The 25,703-nt window shown below is 28.4% G+C and overlaps 3 protein-coding genes and 1 non-coding gene across 6 annotated transcripts; 2 read left to right on the top strand and 2 right to left on the bottom strand.

Moving 5' to 3' along the window:
- Positions 1-549: 549 nt before the first annotated feature.
- Positions 550-2,240, top strand: LOC109816861 (early nodulin-like protein 3). The gene is made up of 2 exons (XM_020382012.3): positions 550-867; positions 1,647-2,240. The coding sequence occupies exons 1-2, from the start codon at positions 678-680 to the stop codon at positions 2,027-2,029; spliced, it is 573 nt and encodes a 190-aa protein (XP_020237601.1). The 5' UTR covers positions 550-677; the 3' UTR covers positions 2,030-2,240.
- Positions 2,241-9,908: 7,668 nt separating this feature from the next.
- On the bottom strand, positions 9,909-10,710 carry LOC109816860 (COMPLEX 1 LYR-like protein). The gene is made up of 2 exons (XM_083062585.1): positions 10,579-10,710; positions 9,909-10,344 (listed from the first exon to the last, which is right to left on the bottom strand). The coding sequence occupies exon 2, from the start codon at positions 10,336-10,338 to the stop codon at positions 10,069-10,071; it is 270 nt and encodes an 89-aa protein (XP_082918711.1). The 5' UTR covers positions 10,339-10,344; positions 10,579-10,710; the 3' UTR covers positions 9,909-10,068.
- Positions 10,448-10,526, bottom strand: LOC114917098 (small nucleolar RNA R32/R81/Z41). Its single transcript, XR_003805845.1, has one exon. It is a non-coding gene; the product is annotated as a small nucleolar RNA R32/R81/Z41 (small nucleolar RNA).
- Positions 10,711-18,734: 8,024 nt separating the features above from the next.
- Positions 18,735-25,115, top strand: LOC109816851 (wax ester synthase/diacylglycerol acyltransferase 7). 3 transcript variants are annotated; one of them, XR_014428466.1, is made up of 6 exons: positions 18,743-19,070; positions 19,165-19,746; positions 20,410-20,763; positions 21,038-21,175; positions 21,908-23,522; positions 24,911-25,115. XR_014428466.1 is itself a non-coding variant. In XM_020382001.3 (5 exons), exons 1-5 carry the CDS (start codon positions 18,888-18,890, stop codon positions 22,067-22,069), a joined length of 1,419 nt encoding a protein of 472 aa, XP_020237590.1. In that variant the 5' UTR covers positions 18,743-18,887; the 3' UTR covers positions 22,070-25,115. The 3 variants fall into 3 exon arrangements, 1 of the variants encoding a protein (XP_020237590.1); XR_014428467.1 differs by lacking the exon at positions 24,911-25,115 and having other exon boundaries at positions 18,735-19,070; positions 20,410-20,782; positions 21,908-21,919; XM_020382001.3 differs by having other exon boundaries at positions 21,908-25,115.
- Positions 25,116-25,703: the final 588 nt, after the last annotated feature.

The following is a 25,703-nucleotide window of genomic DNA, read 5'->3' as shown; positions in this document are numbered from 1 at the left end:
ACATACATACATATAAACGTACTTTCCTTTTGTTATTGTTTCTTTCTTTATTCTGTTTTATTATTTTTTTCTCACATCACGTATTATATATTAATGAAATAAAAAATATACATTTTGAAAGCAAGTATGTATCCACGTAAGAGAAGGGAATAGAGCAAAAAAAAAAGTAATTGTGTGTAAATAGTGAGAAGGTTTCACTTGCAACAGAAGTATTATTAAAAAAACTAGCAAACTATAAAACATGTGAAAACAAAAGTTTAAATAACCTCTTTATATATAATTATAGATATTATTAATTTCTCTCTTTTTTATTTTGTATTTTTTTTCTTCTTCCATTATACACCCTAAAATGATAAGGTATAGGTAATTTATGATTATCTCTTAGAAAAAAAAGAAAAAACTGAAGGTAGTGTTACCGTTGAGTGTGGTGCATGTCGCCATGTGTCGACGTAACAGTGATCTAAATTACGCACAGAACAGAAACTCACACACACTCTTGAAACGCCCACTTTTTAAGAGGCTCTGCTTCCAATCCTATATAATGCCATATTTGCCAGCAAATACACAACGGTTACTTCTAAACCATTCTCATCATCATTATATATAAACCCTTCTCTCCTCTCACACATTATTTCACACTATCTTTCTTCTGTGAGGGTTTCGAGGCATTTCAAACTATGGCTGGTACGAGTCGCAGGTTTGGTGTGGGCGTGTTGGTTTCGATGATTCCTATGATGATGCTTCTTGCTTCTCAAGCTGTGGCCAGGGAATATGTTGTTGGTGGCAAAGATGGGTGGGTGGTGAAACCTTCCGAAGACTATGGTCATTGGGCTCAAAGAAACAGATTTCAAGTCAATGACACTCTTCGTCAGTCCATCTACTCTTTTCCAATTTTAGATTCAACTTAATTACATCAAACACTTCTTTTTTTAAGGGAAAAAAAAAGTATTTCATATAAACTCCCTTTTTTTTTTTTTTTTTTTTTCAACTTACTTCTCACACTATTTTTTCTATGGAAAAGAAACCCACAACACTATTCAGACATTTTTTAGTTTTAAAAAAAACATTATTAGAATTTCTCGTTTTGTAAGCCTAGGTGAAATTGAATTTTAAAGTGTTGAATTCAGGTGAATAAAAGTTGAGAGAGATCTGATATAGTAATGGAATTTTACACCTATAATATTTTTTTTGGAAAGAAAAATCTTGTTTCATTTTTCACACATTTACACCCCGGAGGAATCAAGATCTGATAACTCTTATTTTGATAAATTAAATTTACAATATGTTCAAAAATTTAAAATGCTGGAAATAATACATACCACACATACTATTCACCAAATTCCATTTCATTAAACATCATGAATTCTCAAATTAAATAAAAAGTTATAGTCTAATCATCATATATACATAGTAGATCTAATCACACCCTTCATTTTTCTTTATTATACCATCTATTATATTCATATTTTTCTCCTTTTTTTCTCTCATGTATAATAAATTAGCAAACTTGTAGGAAAATGTAATAACTTATATTATTCACAAAAGTTAATAACATATTTTGTTTTATCACACTCGTTTTTATTAGATAAAATGAATAAATAGGAGAGTGTGTTGATAATTGTTGATATTGGTGTGGTTGCATGCAGATTTCAGGTACAACAAAGGAAGCGATTCGGTGGTGGTGGTGAAGAAGGAGGATTTCGATTCATGCAACGCCAACAACCCAATTCAGAAAATGGACGATGGCGATTCAATCTTCCAATTTCCCAACTCGGGTCTCTTCTACTTCATAAGTGGCAACCCCGACAACTGCAAAAACGGCCAAAAACTCATCGTTTTAGTCATGGCCATCAGAAACCTCCCTCCACGCGCCGCCGCCCCGCCGCCCCTTCCGCCGCAGAAGGTTCCGGCCTCCGCCCTGGCCGCTCCGGCGCCGCCTCCCACCGACAAATCGGCCTCCGGAAGGGTTGGTGTGAGTGTTGTCGGTTTGGTGTTCACTGCCTTTGTTGGTTTGGTTTGGTTTATTTAGTTTGTTGGATGAGACTTTTGTGAGTTGGAACTGATTGATGTGGTCAGAAAATAATGATTGTTTCCCATCATTTGTACTTTCTAGTTTCTATGGCATTGGTGATGAAACTTTGTTCTCATTTTTTTTTCTTTAGGATTTGTCGACATTTGCACGTGTGTTTGTGGTGGAATGCTATGCATAACTCACAAAAGATTATGTTGTGTTCTTGTAATTCTGTATTTTTTTTTGTTTTTTTTTTAATGTTCCTTTATTTTTCCCATCTTCAAGTGGTTAATGAAAAGTTGATTCATGGCCTGGATTTTAACATAAAAGATATGGTACAATTATGAAAGTGATAGAGTAATTTTCTGTTTTACATATATGAATGATTAAAAACTTTATAGAAAAGAAATACAAGAAACATCAACCCCAATAAACCCTTATAAACGAGCATCCATATGCTATATTTAGCAAGCAAGTATGTAACTTGATTTGTCTCAACATAACGTGCATCTACATCAAACTTTGTTCATTTATAAATGCATATTCTGAATCACAATCACTAGAACATAATAAGAGTGTGTTCTTCGGACACAATTATAATAAACTTTTATCCTCTTAAAGTTTCTCTCCCTATTATGATATATCCCGCGTAACTACACCTAAGTTTGTACATGATAATTGAAAATAAACTAAATTTGTCCAACATCAAGTTAAAATATGTTCTTAAAATCTTATTTACAATAATGTCATTTTAAAAAATGATTTAGTTTGTTCCTACACAATAAATGTTGTCTTAAAATACATACATTTTAGAAAGGATAATCTTGTTCAAAGTGAATAGGACTCTTAATGACAACAACCTATGTGTTTATTTCATCATCCAATGCATGCATTAGATATCAAAATTGCATTAAAAAAAATTAAAATTAAAATTAAGTGAAATTTACAAATGGTTGTGTTTGTAGTAGTGACACACATCAATTTGTAAGTTAGGTTGTATCCTTTTTTGGTAAGTAAAAAAAATTACAATAACAAAAAAATAAATCAAATTTTAAACTTTGTATATATTATCTCAATTTTTCTAATAAACAAATTAGATATATTTAAACACACACCTACAAATAAAAATCACTTTTATCTATATTTTATATAGGAAAAAAATCATGATAAATGCTTTGAAAATCAAAATCACACAAAAAATTTAAAAGTATGCAAGTTACAAATTGTCGATCTTGTCACGACGCACGTCCATTTATAAATAAGGCGTATTTAAACATATGTACAAAAAATCAGTTTTATTTATATTTTATGTAGGAAAAAACACAAGATATGCATTAGAAATAAAATAAAAAAACTTATTTTTATTGGTGAGAGAAATGGTAACAATACATTTTCAGTGACAATTTTTTAAACACTTTCTCATTGATTGAAATTTATTAAAAAAATATATAATTTAGTAAGTTTTATATCTTATTTTAATTTTTTCTCTAATAATTTTATAATTTTTAATAAATTTTAATTAATAAGATTGAGTAGTTCAAAAGATTACTCCCTTTATTCTCTATTATAAGTAGGATAAGAATAAATTAGACTTTAAATAAAGGTATATGACTTGACTGAATAAAAAAATCAAGCTTAAATTTTTTTAAGAAAATTATTTATTTAAAAAGTTAAATTTAGACTTATTGAAAATATTTATTTATCTAATATATATATATAATTATTAATAATATAATTAAATAAATATATTTGTAATACAAAACTTAAATGATTAATGTTTTACATTTCTTGTTCGTACAAAATCAAAAAATAAAAAATCTAGTAGGTGAATATTTGTTTGTTTTTTTCCTTTATTTTCATAGTTGGTTATTTAAAATAATTCAAATAAAATATAGAATATTTAGAATTTTTTTTATAAAATTATCTTATTTCATTACAACATGTAATATTAGTGTATATGATGCATAAGTTGTCTCTCAGTTAATGTTTTATTTTAAATCCTAAATTTTATTAATAATAAAGTATTTTTTATCATGCAAATTTTAAAAAAAATACTTTTCATGCAAATAAAAAAATATCTCATATGAGTATTTAAAAATATAATTATTATCTTATTTAAAATTTAATTTATTAACCTATTTAATGTTGTTTATACAAAGTAATAATTTTTAAATAGACTAATAAATCAGATCAGATTTTTAAAAAGATTAGATTAAACTTATAAAAAAAATCTATAATAGATAATAAGTCAAACTTAAATTTTAATTTTATATAATAAATTTAATTTGTATATACAAAGTCTAATTCTCATCCTTAATTATAAATAATTGTTTTTAAATATAAGTGAATTTTAACTAGTTTTGTCTTATTCAATGATACTCTTCTAAAATATTTCTATTTGATCTTTCAATTGTATTACTTTCTCCGGCATTTATAACAAAAATTATTATTATGTAATTACTTTTACTCATAATAAACAACAGAGGGAATACATTGTTAATAATCCTCTCATCATCAAATACATGCTTGAACATCAAAATCACATTTTTTTTTATAAAAAAAAAATACGAAAGTTACAAATCGTAAATTTTGTCATGACTCACGTCCATTTATAAATAAGACATATCTAAATATGCGATATAACAAAGATCAAATTTACGTGAGAGACATGCATCAGACATCAAAATCCCAAATACAATTCCAACATCAAAATCACATTAAAATTTTAAATATGTGGGAAAGTTACAAATTGTAGATTTTGTCGTCACATGTCCACTATAAATAAGTTGTATCTAAATATGCACTGTAACAAAGACCAACTTTATTTATATTCTCTCTGTAATTTTACATGTGAAATACTAATCTTGTTAAAGAAATAGAACATTGTCCTTACTCATTTGTTTGAGTTAAATTATATATCTAAGTGTGCAATAAAAGACATTAATAAAGAATTTTTTTTTACAGAAGACATTAATAAAGTATTATAAATACATTAAATTATAATTCGATATTTATTCTTACTCTAATAATTAATTATCGGGTTATTTTCATATACTTTTTACATAAGACAATGAAGTGAGATAATAATTTTTTAATTATCAATAAAAAATACTAACTAAAGATAGTTTCAACCGTTTAGAAAATTAAATATTGATTTGAAGATCACTCATAGCATCTGCTTATATATATTTTTTACACCAATAATATAATAAATTTAATCAAAAGAGAAAATTGAACAGGTATATAAGAAATTAGGTAAGTGCACCAACCAAATTTACATTGCCGGCCCAGGATAAAGTTGATTATTCATATATGTTATGAGTGAAATCAAATTCGCCATCACATTTTTTTATATAAATTCAACATTGAGCTAAAAATATTACATTTGATTGATAAAATAAAATCACCCTTAAAATATAATTTATGAACCCACTAAATTAATTATTTCTACCACATTATAAAGTTATATTAAAGTTAAATTTTATTGGGAGAACCAAAACTTATGAATAGAAAAGAATTATTACTCATTGGTTGAGAAATATTTTTGGTGTATAAAAAGATATTATAATGTTATAGATTTTTAATCATTTCATAATCGATTAATTCTATTCATTATTGAATTGATCTTTAAGAAAAACATTATTAAATTAAGAAAGAAATCTATTAAATTAACAATTTGGGTTCGACTTTTCGACGTGTGGTATCTCACATGTTTTGTGGATTCCCATAGTTCCACCAACCTGTTAGTTGCATACTTTTTTTTCTTCTTGCTTTTGTTTTATTTTATTTTATTTTATTTAAAATTATTTAGCATTTCGGGTCTTATTGAGCTATTGGGTCGTTTAAATGATTTAACAATTGTATATTTAAAAATATATCATTGGGCAAGATAGTTAGGTGAAAGCGAAAAGAAATGTAAATATTTTTTTAAAATAAATAACTAACAAGTCAGTGAAATGTTACGGTTGACCTGTGGATTGGTAAGTAGGTCAAATGTACAGAGCTTATAATTTAGAGTTTAAATGATTTTATGTTTGGGAATATATTTATTTTAAATATAACTATTTCTATTTTTTTAAGTTAAAAAGCTTTAAAAAGTTAGTTAAAATATGAATTCAATTTTATAAAATTGATTTGTAAGATAAAAATTACTCTTTATTTATATATATTTTGTTGATCTTATTATTAATCGATATGAGATCTTTAATACATCTATTACGTTAAAGATTAGATATCTTGAATATGAAATTTATAATACTAAATATCTGTGACTGGTCTGATAACGCTCATGTGACTTAGTAAACTCAATAATAATAAATAATTATTAGGATAGAAGTTCTAATATGCTTTGATATATATTATCTTTAAAAATGAATTTAATTCTAAATCAACCTTATAAAATAGACTTAAAAGGTGATAATATAAGTAATATTAATAGTATAATCAAATTTAGGATATTTGTACTTATTTTTTATATATTAAAAAGTATTATATATATGTATATATATATACAATGCATATTAAATCAAATTTCTAGCTGTAAAGACCTGGTTGGATATTATCGGGGTTTAGAATACTTTTCAGGACAGAAATTCCCAGACAAAAAATTGTTGTAAGTTAAACAAGTCAAACCTATAAACTGAACTTGTTTATCTAATTAACTAGTTGTTAGACCAAAATGGTAAGTGAAGGATAGGAAGGCTATGATATAAAAATGAAAGTGAAAAGGTGATGGAATATTATAGTTGGAATGAGACATCAAGATGATTTTAATTTGAGATAACTGTCAATTTGATATTCTGAATTATTAGTTCTTTAGAATTTTAGTTTATGAAATTAATCTCAAATATTTTTTTACTATCATTTTAATCTTCTAAATATTTTATTCTGAAATCAACTTTTTAAGAAATAAATTTGTCACCAATTTCATCTTTCAGATTATTTTTGTCACTATAATTTTTAATGAATACTAATATGATAATATTTTAGATATTATTTTAAACTTAACTTATTGATAAATTAGTTTCTCAAAATTAATTTATTTTCATTATTTTTATCTTCAATACACAAACATCGTAAAATTTTAGATATAATTTTACATTTAACTTAGTTTCTTAAAATCTAATTGTTTTCGCTATTTTGAACTTCAATAGAGACAGGAATTTTTCCAATAAAAGGAGAGTGTGTTGAAGATATATAATTCGAGATTACATGAGGAGAACAAGACTTCCACTAAACACACATACAAGCAGACAAATTCTCAATGGTAATGAAAAAAGTGTAAAGGTATATAAAGCTAAAATTTAGGGGTGAACAAATGGATCCATGAATCGACCCGTAAGTCCATTAAAAATTGATAAATCAGATTATGTATCCTAACCCATCAACTTATCTGATCCATCCTATCTAATCTGCTAGTCCACTGGACCAAAATGCATATGATATACTTTTTTTCACTCTGGGTGACAAAAGTGAACAAAATTGAAAGATTATAATTATATACATTATACTATAAGATCGGTAAATAGCTACAAATTGATAGATTTGTTAAGTAAGCTAAAAGTTTAAATAACATGGATTTTTGAATATAACATATGATAAAAAAAATAAAAAAAACTAACAATCGAAAGAATACTACTTTATAATTAGATATCACATTTTAATTCAGCTATAAAAAACTTAAGGTATAATAATTTTCATTTGTTTATAAAAAAAAGGGCTATTTTAAGTATTGTAAAGCCGGCCTTGAAGAGTTCCACTAAATTCATTATATTTGAACTGAAGACCGTAATATGCAAAGTAAACTACTCAAGAATTCAACTAAGGTGACAGGATCTGAAACTAATCAACATATTATTACCAATCTCAAATACACGACAATTTAATTGATCTAAACGACATAATAATATTGCAGTTTGAGAGCAAGAAAAAAAAAAGAAAAAAAAAAAGCTCCAACTCCCACCATGCACACTTCATAATTTCAAAGACTTCAAGGCCTCCCCTTCAATAAAACAAACTATAAAACGGTGATGCATGCTACGTTCAATAAAACTATTGAGTTAATCTAATATTGAAAATTAAAATATATCTTATCGATAAAACAAAATGTATGCCATGTTAAATAATAAAGGGGTTAAGTTAATTGACTTCAGAATGAATTAATCTAACCCCTAAAGCAATTTAGCTCTTAAATCAGCAATCCCAATCTCAGTGTTTACCCAAACCCAATTACATTGCCTCCCTAAGCAATCCCAATTCCTGGTAAAAATATACTAACAAAAATATTAGTTGAAGTTCATGAAAGATAGTGGAGTCCCCCTCCTAACTCCCGCAAACCATGTAGGGAACTGTGATGAAGTATTAAAAATTTTTACTATCATATTTATAAACTAAAATTTTTGAAATATTTTAAACTTAAAAATAATGAGAACAAACAATGATACACATTTTATAATATGACGTAGTCGAGACAATGATTTTAGTTTTCATTAAACTAGACCCATTTTCTGAATTCGATTTCGGTGGCTCGCGTTTGATTAGATTGGTCTATATGAACAACTTTGCTTTTATTTATTTATTTATTATTATTATTAAACAACTTTGGTTATAATGTCTGAATGGAAGGATTTCACTAAATCAAGGAATAAATGCAATGTGAAACTTACGCTTATACTAATTTTTCGGGTTTCATTCTCATTTGATTTCTATTTTCGGACGATTTATAAGAATTTTCGAGGATTTCTTCAGTGGTTACTCCTTTTTACCAAAGCCTTCTTCGGCATCCTGAAAACAAAATAATTTTGATTCACTTCTCTTTTTATTATCTACACTAGAAGTGCCGAGCATAATACCACTAATTGGTGTCCTAAGCTTTCAAATAAACACTACCCACTCAGAAAGTTCTGATACCTGCTTCAAGTCTTGGTTCATGATCCTTAAGTTAATCATAGGATTATAGAGAGGGGCAAGGAAATCAATTTGAAGAAAAACTGCACCAACGAAAATTATCACCGCATGTGTAATCTGCTCAACTTCAAATCAATATGTGCTTCTAATTAGTGTCCAACAAAGGATCCATTTCCCTTAGTGTGATATCTCCGTTCGTTCTTTTCTCTGCTGCACAGTTTAGAAATAGGAGCTGAGCAGAGTAGTATAAAGTTTCCCCCAACCGTTAAAGTTCACTACATAGCATCTCATCTTGATTTACTATACCCTCATTTCAAATGGTGCTAGTAATTTTCAGTACTACGAGCTTTTGGAAATTTTCTCTTCCTGATGTTCCATTTCCATAAGCCAGTTCTTGTTTCTGGTTGTTTGTTATACGTTTGATCTCAATCTTCCTACAACATTATTTTAAATAATATAATAATTTTTATTTAATAACATGCTTCATTCAACAACAATATTTTTTCTTTCAAATAACAAATAGTGTTAATTAATGCTCTTTGATAATCTGTACATGGTTATTTAAAATGAATAAAATAACCACTTTTGGTGCTTAGAGCACGAAACCTTTCTTCGCATAGGTACCTTGATCTGGCACATTCTTGAGTCATATAACACCCAAAAGAATCAGTGGTGAGTAGATGCATTGACTACCATAGTCATTCCTCGGGAGGAACACCCAGTTTGTTGCTTTAAAGTTTAAACTCAAGGGAAAACAGAGCAAAAAGGTTCAATCACAAGGGAAATATCAATTTGAAGCAGAAGCAACAAAGTGTACATACATTGCATGATTTATACAAGGCAAAAGCAACAAACTGAACATTTGTTCATCCTCTTGAGTGACTATGGCAACAACTCATCCACATCCATTAACCACTCATTCCAATAATCATAGTCTGTCATGTCAAATAGAGATAATGAATTTTTCTATATTTTCTTAACAAAGGTGTCATGAATTCAAACAAATTTCAATTATTCCACGGCATTTGTCAATATACAGAGTGCCAAAAGAACATATGAACAATATCACTATATCACATCCAATTTAATTCTAGTTTTTTCTTATTACCATTGTTTTTTTATCTACATGAAAAAAACGAAGAACACAATATTCAATTAATGTAACGCGGAGGGAGTTCCCCTTTTCTGAGAAAGGAAAGAGAGTACTCAGCGGCATCAATTAGGTCAGCGATGTTGTGCAATGAGCGTTCATCGGAACCCACCCAGAAGATCGCCCGCACCTCCGCCTTCTTCGCCAGCCTCGCCGCGAAGCTCAGCGGCAGCTCCGGCGAGTTCAGCCTACGCAGTATTTGCCTGTACAGCGACAGCACCCGCGCCCTGTTCCGGCCCAAATCCTCCGCCGTGGCCCAAACCCGGCCCATTACGCCCTGCAACGCACAACTAACAATTCAAATGGTTCGCTCGTGCAGTGAAATTGAATTCATTAATTAGAAAGAGGCGCGTGGTGGTGGTGGTGGTGGTGGTGGAGGAAGGTGAATCAGAAAGAACGTAGCGATGGAAAATTGGATCATTTCAATGATCACTCATCCTCTTTTCATCATGTTCACCTTCACAAACCACAACACAACCACACGAGAGAGAGAAGAACAATGAAACACTACCTGAATCGAAGTTGCGATGAGAGTGAGGACTGTGTCGAACGTCCATGACGGCTTTTAAAGCGCTTCCATTGCATGAAGCCACACAAACCCTAGCTCCCAGCTTGGACCAAGCCTTTTTTCTTGTCTTTTGGGCTTACGGCCCAATTTATTAGTTCCAGTTTTTTTTTTCTTTTTTTCTTTTTTCTTCCGGTTGTTACGTTCTAACTAATGAACATAGGAAGTAAAAGGACTTTGTTAAAAAAAAGTTTAATTACAATTTTTTTTTAGTTTAAACTATATTTTATTTTGGTTTTAAATATTTTTAGGAAATTAAGCTTTGTCTATTTTTAAAATTAAATTAATTTGGTCCTTTTTTATACTTATAACTAATGGTTTTTATTTTATATTCAAGTTGTTAGAGATTTATAATGTATTTACAATGTCAAATGAATCGAAAAGTTTATAATTAAGAAATTCAATCGAAGTTTAATAAAATTTAAAAGATTTAGTAGAATGTAAGACTGTTTTGTATTGTTATTTTGACCAAACTGGGAACTCTGTCACCCTCAAGTAATCTCACATTATAGTAAATATTGTAATTTAAAATTTAGAAAATTAAATAAATATTAAAATAATACATTATAAATAAGTAGACCTTAATTAACTGGTTGAAGAATAAGTGAAACAACATATAACTTATTTTTTAGAACACCTTATAACTACTTAAGAAAGGGATTTCTATTTATTGCAAGAGGACACAGTAATAAATATAACTCATATATAAGTAAAAAAAAATATATATAATTTTCATACTTAAATATAAATAAATTTTAACTGATTTAATTATATTTAATGTCATAATCTTAAAAATATCTTTTAAATTAAATGTAATGACTTGTCATAGAAGGTAATTCAGTAAGGAATCTCCTACCTCATCCACACTTGATATTATTCAATCTGTATTTGACATGACTAAGATAGAGAACTCTTGTATCCTCACTCTTGACATGACAAAGTTCCACACTAGCCCCAAATTAGGAAGAGACGAGTCACTCTCTTCAGGCTTTTTGACCAAAGTGGGATTGTTTTAAAAGTTTATTACGTAAATGGGGTTGTTTTGAAACTATTTACGCCTTTGGGGCTGTTTATAACGGTGTCGCTATGGGCCATAGCGACACCGGTGACACGTGGCATTTTTTTCACTTCAGGGAAGCCATGAAAGCCATATAGATAAAGTCGCTACAGCCCATAGCGTCACTAAACGGCTTAAATAAAGTCGCTATAGCCCATAGCGCCACCAAACGGCTTAAAAAAAATTAAATTCAAATGTAAAAAAAAAATTAAGTTAATAATTTAAATAAAAAAAAAATAGTGGCGCTATGGCCTATAGCGACACAGTGTCGCTATAGGCCAAAGCGCCACTGTGATAAATAATAAAGTACATATTTAATTCGTGATAAAATAATCTAAAGGAAAAAAATATATATAAAGAAAAGAAATTACACAAAAAATAACTTTATAAATAGAAATTAATATTTAATTTGTAATATAAAATAAATAAATTTTAAAAATAATTAAGTAAATAATTCAAATAAAAAAAATAGTGGCGCTATAAATATGTATAAAATAAACAAATTATAGAAATAATAAATTTATAAATATATATTTATATGAAATTGATAATATAATTTACTAGAATGTTGAGTATATAATAATTATTAACAGATATATTTTATTTAAAAAAACTGGACAAAAAATAAGTGAAGGAAAAAAATGTAGAAAAACAAAAATGAAAAAGAAAAACTGGTAAAATAAATCTGGAGAAAAAAAGAGACCCAGTAACCTAAAAAAATGAAAAAAAAAAAAAAAAAAAAAAAGCTAGTGTCGCTATGTGTCGCTGTGGCCCATAGCGACACCAGCCTTTTTTTTATTTATTTTTTTTAATTTTCGTTTTTTTTTCTACTTAAAGTCGCTATGGGCTATAGCGACAAAAAGTCGTTGTAGCCCATAGCGACTCCAGCCTTTTTTTTTTTTTTTAGTTTTTCACTTTTTTTACCTCAGTTTTTTTTTTAAATTTTTTTTTTTGTGTTTTTTGGTTATTGGGTCATTTTTTTCTCCAGATTTATTCTACCAGTTTTTTTTTTAAAAAAATTTGTAATTCATTTTCTTTTGTTTTTCTACATTTTTTTCCTTCACTTATTTTTTGCCCAGTTTTTTTTTAAATTTACATATAAAAAAATTATTAATAAACTTAAATAATAAATTTTCTTTAAACTACACAATTAATTATTTTTAATTAAATTTATTAACAAATTAATGATAATATATTAATTTTCTTTATTTACTTATTTTTGCCACAATTTTTTTAAAATTTAACATATTATAATATAATTTTATTTTAATTATTTAGTTTCTGTACTTTTAATTTTAAATATAAAAACGCAAAATTAAAAATAAAATCTCATTATTGCAAAGAAAAAAAATACAAAATGTGTGGCGCTATGGCCCATAGAAAAACAATATAAATTACAGAAAATAAACTTTATAATTACAAATTAATATTTAAGTGCTAAATATAAATTAAACAAATTTCCAAAAAAAATAAGTTAATAACTAAAAAAAAAATAAAAAATAATTAGTGGCGCTGTGGGCCACAGCGACACTAAGAGTCGCTGTAGGCCACAGCGCTTATTTAAAATTAATTAAAAGGAGAAAAATATATATACAAAAACAATATAAATTACAGAAAAATAAACTTTATAATTACAAATTAATATTTAAGTACTAAATATAAATTAAACAAATTTCCAAACAAAATAAGTTAATAACTAAAAAAAAAAAAAAAAATTAGTGGCGCTGTGGGCCACAGCGACTCTGTGTCGCTATAGGCCACAACGCCACTTACATAAATAATTAAATCTATTTTTTAAAATTACATTTTTAAATAAATATTTTTTATTTTTATAAATATATAATAAGTATACTCAGTTGATTATTTTAAGATTACATTTAAATTATTTCAATTTTTTTCATTTTTTTTCTTAAATGGTGTCGCTATGGGCTACACCAGCTTTGTTGGCTCACATACTGTGTTGGTCCAGCCCATAGCGACATTGTTGTGGCTCATTCCAGCCATCCCTACGCCAAAAAAAAAAGCCACGTGGCATGGGTGTCGCTATGACCCATAGCGACACCGTTGTAAACAGCCCCAAAGGCGTAAATAAATTCAAAACAGCCCCATTTAGGTAAATAACTTGGTCAACGACCCCACTTTGGTCAAAAAGCCCTCTCTTCACGTTCAACACAATTTCTTTAGTGTTCGATGATAATTTAAGCAAAATTAAATCTTTCACCTTACACACAACACCATTTAAATCACATCCAATGTGATTAGATTAGAGGCTATTCTCTATCCTTGTGTCTAACGTCACTAATCTAGCACTTGACATGAGCAAGACAAAATACCCCTAGTTTGAGCCTTACTCAATACTATGAGGGTGTGTTCAACGTAATATTGAGTTATGTATTTGCAGACTGATGAATTGCCCTCCTTTCACTTGAAAACTAGACAATCCCATACATGCAACAAGTAATAACATACATAGGAACTTCTAAAAACTCAAATCCAACCTCAAAATCAACATGCAACACCAAAAATCTTGAGTTAAACGTTTTATTTTAAGGTTCTCTAATGTCAAAACAAAATTCTTATAATTATCTCCTATAAAACAACTCACAAATAAATAAAGTTAAATATACGAAACAAATACAATCTACAACAATTATAATATATATTATAAATCCTGATATATATATATATATATATATATATATATATATATATATATATATATTATTTTTTATTAAAGTGCATGTAAATTTTTAAAAATTCTCAGTTCAATTTTAATTCAATTCTATCCGACTCAAATGTTAGTTGATTAAATGTAAAGTAGCACATAATAAGTCAAGCTAGTAAGTTATTTGAATTTTTTTTATTTTAAGTTATTGGTTTTCTTATTTATTTAAACTAAATCTTTGGATTTAGAATAAAATTATCAAAGCATGAATTTAAATTTTCAATTTGGATTTAAAAATCGAGAATAGAAGGTTTTATTTTTATTTTTTTATAAAATATTATTTAAAATCAGCATATCAAAAATTTGTGTGTCAGACTGTCAGCTCATTTAACCTACTGATTTAAGATTAGAGTAATATATATATATATATATATATATATATATATATATATATATATATATATATTATTTTTTTGAAATATACTACCATCATTAAAACTTTTACAGATAAAATAATTAAATTAGTCCAACCTCGCCTAATTTTAAAATATTATAAACTGCGTTGAGTTATAACCCAAATGGATCGAGACGATCCAAATTAACAAGCACATTTCTTAATGATTTTTCTTTTAGATATTGTATGTATTTTTTTATGAGAAAAAATTATGCTAAAATAAAATAAGATTATAAATTAAAATAAAACAATTTTATATAAGTTAATTCATATGTATGTTTGGTGTTGCTTAATTATTTTATCTATAAGTACACGAAACAACTTACTAAATTTGTAATTCCTTAAATTTACATGTATGTCACAGGGTTTCTGTCTTAGAACAAGTAGTTCACATCTTCATAAACATGTTTATTTAAAAAGTTTATTAAAAGTTAAAAATAACTTCCAAAAATATTATAAGTTATTTTAAAACTCTCTCCCAACCAAGTGTTTATGTTATAATTAATATAAAATAAATTTAAGTAAATTATTAATAAAATTTTACAAACTTTAAAATAAATTTGAATCAACACTTGAATTTTGTATAAAAGATTAATTAATTTGCATAACATAATAAAGAACTAAAAAGTTCAAAAATTTATTAAAAGGGATCTCAACATTTGGTTTTATCATATATACTTAAAAAAAAATACTCGTGGAAAGAAATCAACACTCTCGTTGAATATGCATGTAAACTTTATATGTCTATTAGTATCATTTTGTCAAACCATTAATTCCAAGCATTGTATCACCATGGTTATCATTATCCTTTTTATTAATCTTTGAAATGACATGTCTATACTTAACTCTTATGCCACTTGTACTGCCTATGAATGAAGTATAAATAAGGTAAAGGATTTGAGCAACTTCAATCTGCCATTTTGATGTTTTTATCTAACTGTGTGACAACGATATCTAATTGATACACAACTGCCAATAACCCTTTCAAATGCTCAATGACATTTATTTTATATTATAAACTATTGCCATCTATATATATTTTAATATAAAATTCATGATTATAATTATTTTAAATATATATATATATATATATATATATATATATATATATATATATATATAAGAGTATGTATCGATTATGATATTCATTTTATTCAAATTTAAAGAAAACAAATAGTAGACACATATGTTTGATTTATGAAAATGACAAAAAGAGAATGCATAACTAAAATAACATTTTTTTTAAACTAGGTTATCCTTTAGTCAAATAGTGGAGGATTATCTTTGGACACAAAAGTTTATTATTTTTATTATTTTTATTTTTTAATTCATAATTTTATTCATTTTATTTTATAATGAAGATATTTAGTTTTTTTAATTTAAAAATATAAAATTTTGATCTTCTATCAAATTGGCATTTAATCATTATTATGTTTTAATGTTTATTCATGCATAAGTTATGTAACATTTAATAACATGATAAAATTAAAGATAAAATAAAACAAAAAATGAATCATGTAAATAAGATTTATTAATAAAAAATAAATATCAATCATTCATTAAAATAGATACAAACAAAAATTGTTTGTATGTTATTTTTTAATTTGTATCTATATATATGTCATGTTACTAAATACTATATCACTTAAGTGATGATAAATTATCAAATAATATCAAATTTAATGATCAATGAATATTAAATTGAAAGTAACACCAAGATTTCATATTTTTAAAAATTAATGGATTAATATCTCTATTTTAAATTAAAAAGATCAAAATTATAAATTTATTAAAAATAGAGAGATCAAAAGTACAATTTAGTCAATCTATTTAAAGAACTAATCTCACTCAACATTTTTTTAACATAGAATATTAAACTCCTAAATGACTACATATTTAAAGAATAAAGTTATTTGTCAATTATTTCACATCATACTAATAACATATATACTCTTTGCTTTTCTAAACCAAAAAAAATTAAATGTTCTTTATTAATGAATGAAGTGTAACAACTAACTTTTAAACACAAGTCACACACATATATATACATAAGGAGAGTTCAAACGACACCGGTCTAATTTTTGTTAAGTGTTACACTGTTTAATAATTTTATATTAAATGTGAATTTTGAAAATCTAACCGTTATAGATTTAAAGTTCATATCTCTTAGATCATATATATCAAATTTTGTTAAAATTAAACAACAACTTGAAGGTAATCAAAGTGTTCATATTTTAGTATATTTTGAAATGTATATATTACGTCAATTTTGTTTTATGAGAATGAAGTATCAAATCATCTTAAATTAATATAAAATTTGATATATATGATCTAAGAGATATGAACTTTCAATTTAACGGTTGAATTTTCAAAATTCACATTTAATATAAAGTTATTGAGCGATGTAATACTTAGTAAAAGTTATCCCGGTGTTGTTTGAACTCTCATATATATATATATATATATATATATATATATATATATATATATATATATATATATATATATATATATATATATATAAATGATCCACTTACTCTAAAAATAAGTTTACTTAAATTTATTTCATTTAGTAACTTATGTTTTTTACATCAAATTTTAACAATCTAATAATTGAATTAAAAGTTTTAATACAAAAATCAAGTTTGTAAATTTTTTAAAAAAATTGAAAACTATTTAATGCTCCATTTCATTAATTTAAATTAACTTATAGAATATTTTTATAATTAATTTATATGTATCATATTTGTTTAATTAAATTTTAATCATTTTAAATTAATTTACTAATAATTAAAAATAATATATCTTATGTTACAATATAATTTATTTATCATAAATATAAAATATAACTTATACATTTAAAATATTTATTTATACAAATTTTACATATTATATAATTTATATATTTAAATATTATATTTATTAATATACAATTTATTATATATTTTAGTTATATACCTTACAAAACAAAGGCTAAAATATTAGTTAATGAAAAAGTAAAAGAAAATATACAACTTAATAATATAGTAATATCTAAAATATTATTTAACTAATAAAAATCACGTTTTGGAGGGTTGATTAACTAATCTTTAATTATCATTAATTATAAAATATTGCATGGTCATGTCTATTAACAAACTAAAAAAGTCGATATCACTTAACCATCAAATAAATCATAAGCAAACTAATAATTTTAACTTTTTATATAAAAGTTACAAATATCGAAACACTAAGAAAGAAATCGATATACACTAACCAAATAAAAATTATCTAATTAATTAATTAAACAAAAAAATATAAAAATAATAATTCTTCCGTGATCGAGCTGACTCATTAACTCATAACATGCAGATTTAAACAAGTATTAAACTCAATTTGTTCAGATAAACCCTTCCTCTTTTTTCCACAAAGCGTGTAAACAAAACTTCTACCAAAAGTAAATAAATAAATAAATGAAAAAAAAATTGACTCCTGTTGCTTTCAAACTATTTCAACTAAAGTAAATAAATAAATGAAAAGAAAATAATTGACACATGTTGCTTTCAACATATTTCATTATTTTTGCTCTTCCATGTGCTCCTTGTTCCATTTTATTTTACGTTTTACAAAAGAAATGTTACATTTTAATTTTTTTTATATGGATGTGGTCATGCAATGTATCATAGCTAGGAGAACTAATTTATATTTGTAGAGTGTGATTTTTTTTTGACAAAATATTATTTTAATATAAACAAGAATCAAATATAAAAAAAAAAAAAAAAATTTACTCCCCCATATTTCAAAAGCAGGACACAACATGATTATCATTTTCCAATATTAACGAAACAATAAATATATTTTTCTTATTGTTTTCTTTAACTATTTATTGTCACCAGCATCACATGCCGTGTTGAGTAGTCCCACTTCCATGCACAAGATCATTTAACTACTGATATTGTTTGAGAGTAGATACAACCACATGATGAAGATGTTTGATTAATCACCCAATATATAAGAGAACATGGACATACACATGTTGAATATCATCCAAGCAGTCCAATTATTATCCACCTTCTAAAATTCATCACTACAATAGTATAATGGACACCTTGGAAGATGTTACCGAGCCAGTAAGTCCTAGTGGACGATTCTTCAACACCCAACTTCTATGTGCATATGTTTTTGGATTTCTAGAATCAGAAGTTCCAATCGATTTCTCTCAAGCCAACTATTTGTTCCAACATGTCTTTCTACCCATCAATCCACGCTTCTCTTCCATAATGGTTCTTCACACTCACTTTTTCTTTTAAATGTTTTTTCTTTGCAATTTTTCATAACAATAATTATATATATATCTTGCACATTTGTATGTGTTAGGTGAGGGATGAAGAAGGTGAAATGAAATGGAAAAGGGTAGAGGTGAAACCCGAAGATCAGATAAAGGTCCCAACATTCCCCGAAAACGAGTCACTAGAATTCTATGACCAATATTTTGATGACTATGTGTCTATGTTATTAATGGAAAGAACACCCCAAGACAAGCCACTTTGGGAAATTCATGTGATAAAATACCCAACAAGTAATGCTGCTGGCACCTTAATATTCAAACTTCATCATGCACTTGGTGATGGTTACTCCCTTGTGGGTGCTCTTCTTTCTTGTCTTCAAAGAGCTGATGACCCTTCTCTTCCTCTTTCCTTTCCCTCACGTAAACCCTCAGCATCATCACCATCCTCCAAGAAGGGCTTCTTCCTAGGGTTTTCTCCTTTTTCAAACATGTTCTCATTCTTCAACTCTATCAAGGATTTTGGGTGGAGCATAGTGAAGAGTTCAATCGTAGAAGATGACAAGTCACCCATAAGGAGTGGTGAGGAAGGTGTTGAGTCTCTGCCTTGTGTCTTATGGAACATATCCTTCTCTCTGGATGAAGTGAAAACGATCAAGTCCAAGCTTGGAGTGGTAAGATTCGTGTTGATGAGTAATTTGTTGGGTGGGTGAGAAAAGATTCAAATTAACTCCACAACTTATTTTAAGGATAAAACATTAAGATAGTATCTTAATTACATTTGTTATTCAAATGGTTCTTTGATTAAAATTGTTGATGCTTTATTTTGTTTGTAGTTTTTTTTAAAGGAAAATGATATTTTTTTTTATTAGGCTTAACTGTGGTTTTTTTATTCATATTTCATGATTTATTGAATTTTGTCACCCAACTTATGAAATTGCATGTTTAATTTTTATATTAATCATATTTTAAAATTTCATACATTTTTTTTTTTTTTTGTAAGTTGATTATTTAATATTGTTAGTTATTTGTTTAAATGATATATTAATTGTTAACATGACATATCGATAAATACGTTGTCTTTAATGTAATATGTAATTAATGTAATATGTAAATAACCACGTAACATATGTTAGTAGTTAATGTATTATATTAATTATTAATTAATGACTATAGAGTGACAAGATATACAAAATTTTAAAAAATTGATAAAATCTACAATTTCAAAAGTTGAGTAATAAGATTCACAAAATTGTATGTGTAAAAAATATAATTAAACCTTATTATTATTATCTTTGAAATAAGGTAATTTAATATTATTTTTTGTGTAATTACAGACAATAAACGATGTGATTACTGGGGCAATCTTCTATGGGATTAGGCTGTACATGCAAGAGATTGACAATAAGGCAGGGAAAGCAAATTCCACAGGATTGGTGATGCTTAGTACTAGGAACATTGGAAGTTACCAATCAATCCAAGAAATGATGAAACCTGATTCCAAATCTCCATGGGGGAATCATATTTCTTTCTTGCATGTACCCATTCCCAAGCTAAGCCAAGCCAGCCTATCCAACCCCCTTGAATTTGTTTGGAAAGCTCAAAAGTTGATCAAGAGGAAGAGAAGTTCTTTCACTGTTTTTCTTATTGAATGGCTTTTGGACATGGAGCTGAAATTAAGAGGACATGAGGTGGGTACATGTGTAGGTGGTAAGTTTCAATTTGTTAGATATTTATTTTAATGGAAATAATTCACATGATGTTTCAAAATTGATAATTAAAAATTAATTTGTATTTATAGAATATGATTTTTATTAATTAAATTTTATTTTAACACAAATAAAAATTAAACTTAAAAAAATCATCATATCACATATAGATCTTACAATTATTAGATCAATAAACTTTCTTTTAATTATTATTATTTTTTTTAAAGCCTTATTATCTATTGACATGTGTTAACAGGCAGTGGCTAAACACATCTATGGGACACTCAGAAACTCAAGTGTTGTCGTGTCCAACTTGATTGGGCCAATGGAACCTATGGTTTTGGCAAATCATCCTGTCAAAGGCTTGTACTTCACAATGTCGGGTGGACCCGAGGTAACCATCATCTCGATGTCTCGTTGGCTACAACCCTAGTTATTGTGGTCTGTGGATAATAAAAGCCTGAGGAAATTAAAGAATAATTGACCAACTTGAGTTCATTTTATAAATTATTTTGATTTTACAAATTATTTATTTGAATTAGATTGTTTTCAAACTATTTACTAAAATGGGATGCTAACGTTGAAAAACGTTATGTTATGTCATGTCACCATTATTTTTCTTCTAATTCGTTCAAGTTTATATAATGTCATGTGTGTATCATATGAAAAACAGCAACCTCAGTAACATCCTTGAACTAGTGGAATTGTAGTTTTCCACGTAATGGTCAGGTGAAATATTTTTTGTATTTTAGTGGAAGACTAATTTTATTAGTGTTTTTCATTAAAAGACACAGATAAAAAAGAGAAATCACATAGTATTGATTTAAATTTCGCTTAATTAAGTTGTGTTTGTGCTTCGATGAAAAATTTTAAAATTTCAAAAAATGTAAAATTTTTAAAATTTAAATTACTTTGTTTATATAAATCATAAATTTTTAGTTTAGATCGAAGAATTTAATTTTTACCGCATGTAAATTTTATTTCAAATGAATACTACAATATCTACTCAATGTTATCCTTATTTATTGTGTAGGTAGCTCAATCTTTTATGCATAGCATCATGCTAGTTAACTTATCTCTTCGTATCGATAGTGTTACTATAACATGTTATCCTTTGTGATTGCAGAGTATAAATATTGCAATTATGAGCTATACAAGAACGTTAAGAATTACGTTGAAAACACAGAAAGGTTTTATTGATGAGAAGAAGTTCAAATTCTGCATTATGAAAGCCTTTGATGTCATATCCAAAGCAGCAATGGAAATAGCCATCAAAATCAAAAGTTAAATTATCTACAAAGAGAGGGGTAATTAAGGATCTAAAGGAGGGTATGCTTGAGAGTTTTTTTTTTTTTTTTTTTTTTTTTTTTTTAATGAATTCATGTGGAAAAGTTTCGTTGTTGTTTAATTTCAGCAATAAGAAGAGATCACATGGATTTTATTATAATTAAGTGTAAGAATGTAATTTAAGAAAATCATCAAAAGTTAAGTTAATATATGTTGGGATTCATCCCAAGTCCCACATCGGTAAAATGAAGGAACATTGGCTAGTTTATAAGTGTCCACCATTCCACATAGTATGAGGCCTTTTGGGAAGGAGCCCAAAAATAAAACCGTGCGGGCTTGGGCCCAAAGCGGACAATATCATACTATGGTGGAGGAAAAGGTGGACAATCGGGCCCAATAAGTGGTATCAGAGCCAACGGTTCGACTGGGTTTGATGCGGGAAGACCCTCAGTGTTGTGCCTCGCGATGGAGAAGAGATCCGAACTTGGTACAAGATGGTGACGGATTATTATCGCTTGAGCGGAGGAGATCACGAGACATGTGGTCCTCGGTCTGAGAGGAGGTTTGTTGGGATTCATCCCAAGTCCCACATCGGTAAAATGAAGAAACATTGGCCACTTTATAAGTGTCCACCATTCCACATAGTATGAGGCCTTTTGGGAAGGAGTCCAAAAACAAAACCGTGCGGACTTGGGCCCAAAGCGGACAATATCATACTATGGTGGAGGAAAAGGTGGACAATCGGGCCCAACAATATATACATACCCATGGAGTAAAGATTTGTTGAGATCATGTATAAATATAAAAATTTAACTAATTTAATCATTGAATTATGTAATATTATATATATATATAGAAAAAGAATAAATGTGTATGGTTCAAAAATGTATTAAAATTTAATATAAAATTTAAGTTATTAAATAGAATAAATTTAGATTAATAAAACATGACATTTATGTATTTTTATATGTAATTTTTTTTTATAGTGTCATATTAATCATGCAGTATGTGTACAATAGTTATATTTAGTTATTAGTCATTGTACGGGCCATTTGACAATTACAAAGGGATCATCATTCAACTAACATTTCTTGTCCTACACTAATGAATACAGGGAAGATAAAATAAAAATAAATAAATAAATAAAATAAAATATAATGCGTATGAACAAATATATAGAGTACCGTGTGGATCCATACTCTTTTAAAGAAATTAAGGGGATTAAAGAAAACTAGTGGGATGTAAGACCCCCTTCCCTCTTTTTCCCCTCCCTTCACTTCCCACCACTCCAACTCTCTCTTCTTCCCTCTCATTCTCCTTTCTCTGAAATTGGTGGCTTAGGTGCTGAGCTAGAGGCAGGTGGAATTAGATGAGAGTGGTGCTTCTTTTCTCCTCCGAACAAGCTCTTTCTTCTTCTCCGTTCAAGCTCCCGGAACTCGGAATCTTCACCCAAAGTAAGGGAAGCTAGTCTTTTTGTTTCTTCTTCGCTATTTTTGGCTGTGGACGAGTTCTAAAAACTCATTGGATGCTTGTTGTTGGATGATTCGTGGCTGTAGTGGAAGGAAACTTGTTTTGTTGGGGTTTCGGGGTTGTTGAGAAATTTGGGGAAAAGGCTTGATTTGTTGTTGCATGTTGAAAAAGGTGGTGTTTTTGAACTCTGGGTTGATAATGTAGTAAATTGAACCGATTGCATGTGGGGTTCTCTTATTATTCTACATATTTTTGAAGAGTTTTTCGAAAATGGTTGGCTGCTGCTGAGCTTCGCGCTGAGCGCGGTTCTTCGCGCCTGGGTGCGTGGCCACCAGGAGACCCCATTTGGCCAAGCTCGCTGAGCGCAATGATGAGTGCGCTGAGCGCGCTTGAGAATGTGGGTCTCTGGCTGGCCCGCGCTGGGCGTGACTTGGACCGCGTTGGGCGCGATACTAGTTGTGGCAGGTTTTGGTTCTTCTTTTGGGCGCTGAGCGCGCCCCTTGTCGCGCTGGGCGTGAGACTCCTTAGGAGTCTCTGCCTTGTGGGCGCTGAGCGCAATTTGAATTGCGCTGGGCGCGAGACCAAGGGAGGTCTCTGCCTTCCCCGCGCTGGGCGCGGGTTTTGGTGCGCTGGGCGCATGAGACTCCTTGAGTCTCTGCCCGGCCAGCGCTGGGCGCAACGACTATTGCGCTAAGCGCGAGATAGTCTTGGGTTCTCTGGTTGTACTGCGCTGGGCGCAACCACGTATGCGCCGGGCGCAGAGATGAGATTGTTGTAATGTTTTATGTTGAGTTGAATTGAAATGGAAGGTTATGAAATGATGTCTAGTAGATAATGTTGCTGTTAATATTGAATTGTATCTGGTGAATGTGTTGAGAAGTGGTGTTGTGTTGTAGATGATATGTTGAGCTGTGAAGCTGATGTGTTGAGTTGTATAGATGTACAATTGTGTTGAGTTGCAAGTTGATATGTTGAGTTGTATAAGTTGTGTTGTGTTGGAATATTGATGTGAGTTGATGTAGGCCGCAAGGCTGAGTTGTTGTAGGCCGCAAGGCTGAGTTGTTGTAGGCCGCAAGACTGAGTTGTTGTAGGCCGCAAGACTGAGTTGTTGTAGGCCGCAAGACTGAGTTGTTGTAGGCCGAAAGGCTGAGTTGTTGTAGGAGATCTTCGAGTTGATATGCGTGACGACGCATTGCATTCTTATTGACGATAATGTTGAAAACTGATGGAATGTATGTTGATGAAGTGTACATAGTCGTGTTTGTTTCTATTTTTCTTAAAAATCTTTCCATATGTTGTTGTTTTTATGCTAGCTTACCCTTTGTGTTTCCATGTGGTTGGACTGCTATGATCGTACTATGTACGGGAGCAGAGCAGGGATAGAAGGTGGATAACGATGAGTCGGCAGCTGATAGATGGAGCTGACATCTATGGATGTTTTGTTTGTTTTAGTCACTAGGCATAGTGACTTCTAATGTAATTCTTGTTTTACATACCCTAACTCTAGTCGGATTCGGGACATATGTATATACTTATATTCTAGACTCTATATTTATATACTTGTTCTATTCTGTCTAGTGTTTCCGGTGTGTTTTGTTGATGAGTGAAATGGTCAGCCGAGTCGTTACATGGGACACAAGATATGTGTTATTTTTTTTTAAAAAAAAAAAAAACTAGAGGGACGCATTAATTTTATAAAAAAAATAATTATTTTAGGATAAATATTATAAAAATAGAATATTTGATTAGAAATAAAAAGATAAATAATACACAAATACCATTATCTATCTTAATATTTAAATAACACATACACTAATTTTTTTTATTTTTTATTTAAGTTTAGGGGGACAAGACCCTCCAATTGATCAAATGAATCTGCTTTACGTGGCTTATTATTAGTCACAGTATATGAAAACGTCTTAATTACTATGTGAAAACGAGAGAACATGAGCTGGAATATAAATTTAAATATATTTTTATTTTTTAAAATTTAAAGTAATTTTATTTTTTTCCTTCAAATTTAAAAATAGTTTTTTAGTTTTTATAATTTAAAAAAATTAATTTTTATATTCAAATTTTGTCGAACTATCAAATATTGTCACATAAAATCTAGCTACTGATATTTCTATTAGTAAAAATATCATATTAAACTCAGTTAATACTGT

The sequence above is a fragment of the Cajanus cajan genome, chromosome 8, assembly GCF_000230855.2.
Source record: "Cajanus cajan strain Asha chromosome 8, NIPB_CcT2T_4, whole genome shotgun sequence".
NCBI classification, from domain to species: Eukaryota; Viridiplantae; Streptophyta; class Magnoliopsida; order Fabales; family Fabaceae; genus Cajanus; species Cajanus cajan.
The sequence above is the reverse complement of the archived record's forward strand: the minus strand, read 5'-3'. Positions and strand labels throughout refer to the sequence as shown.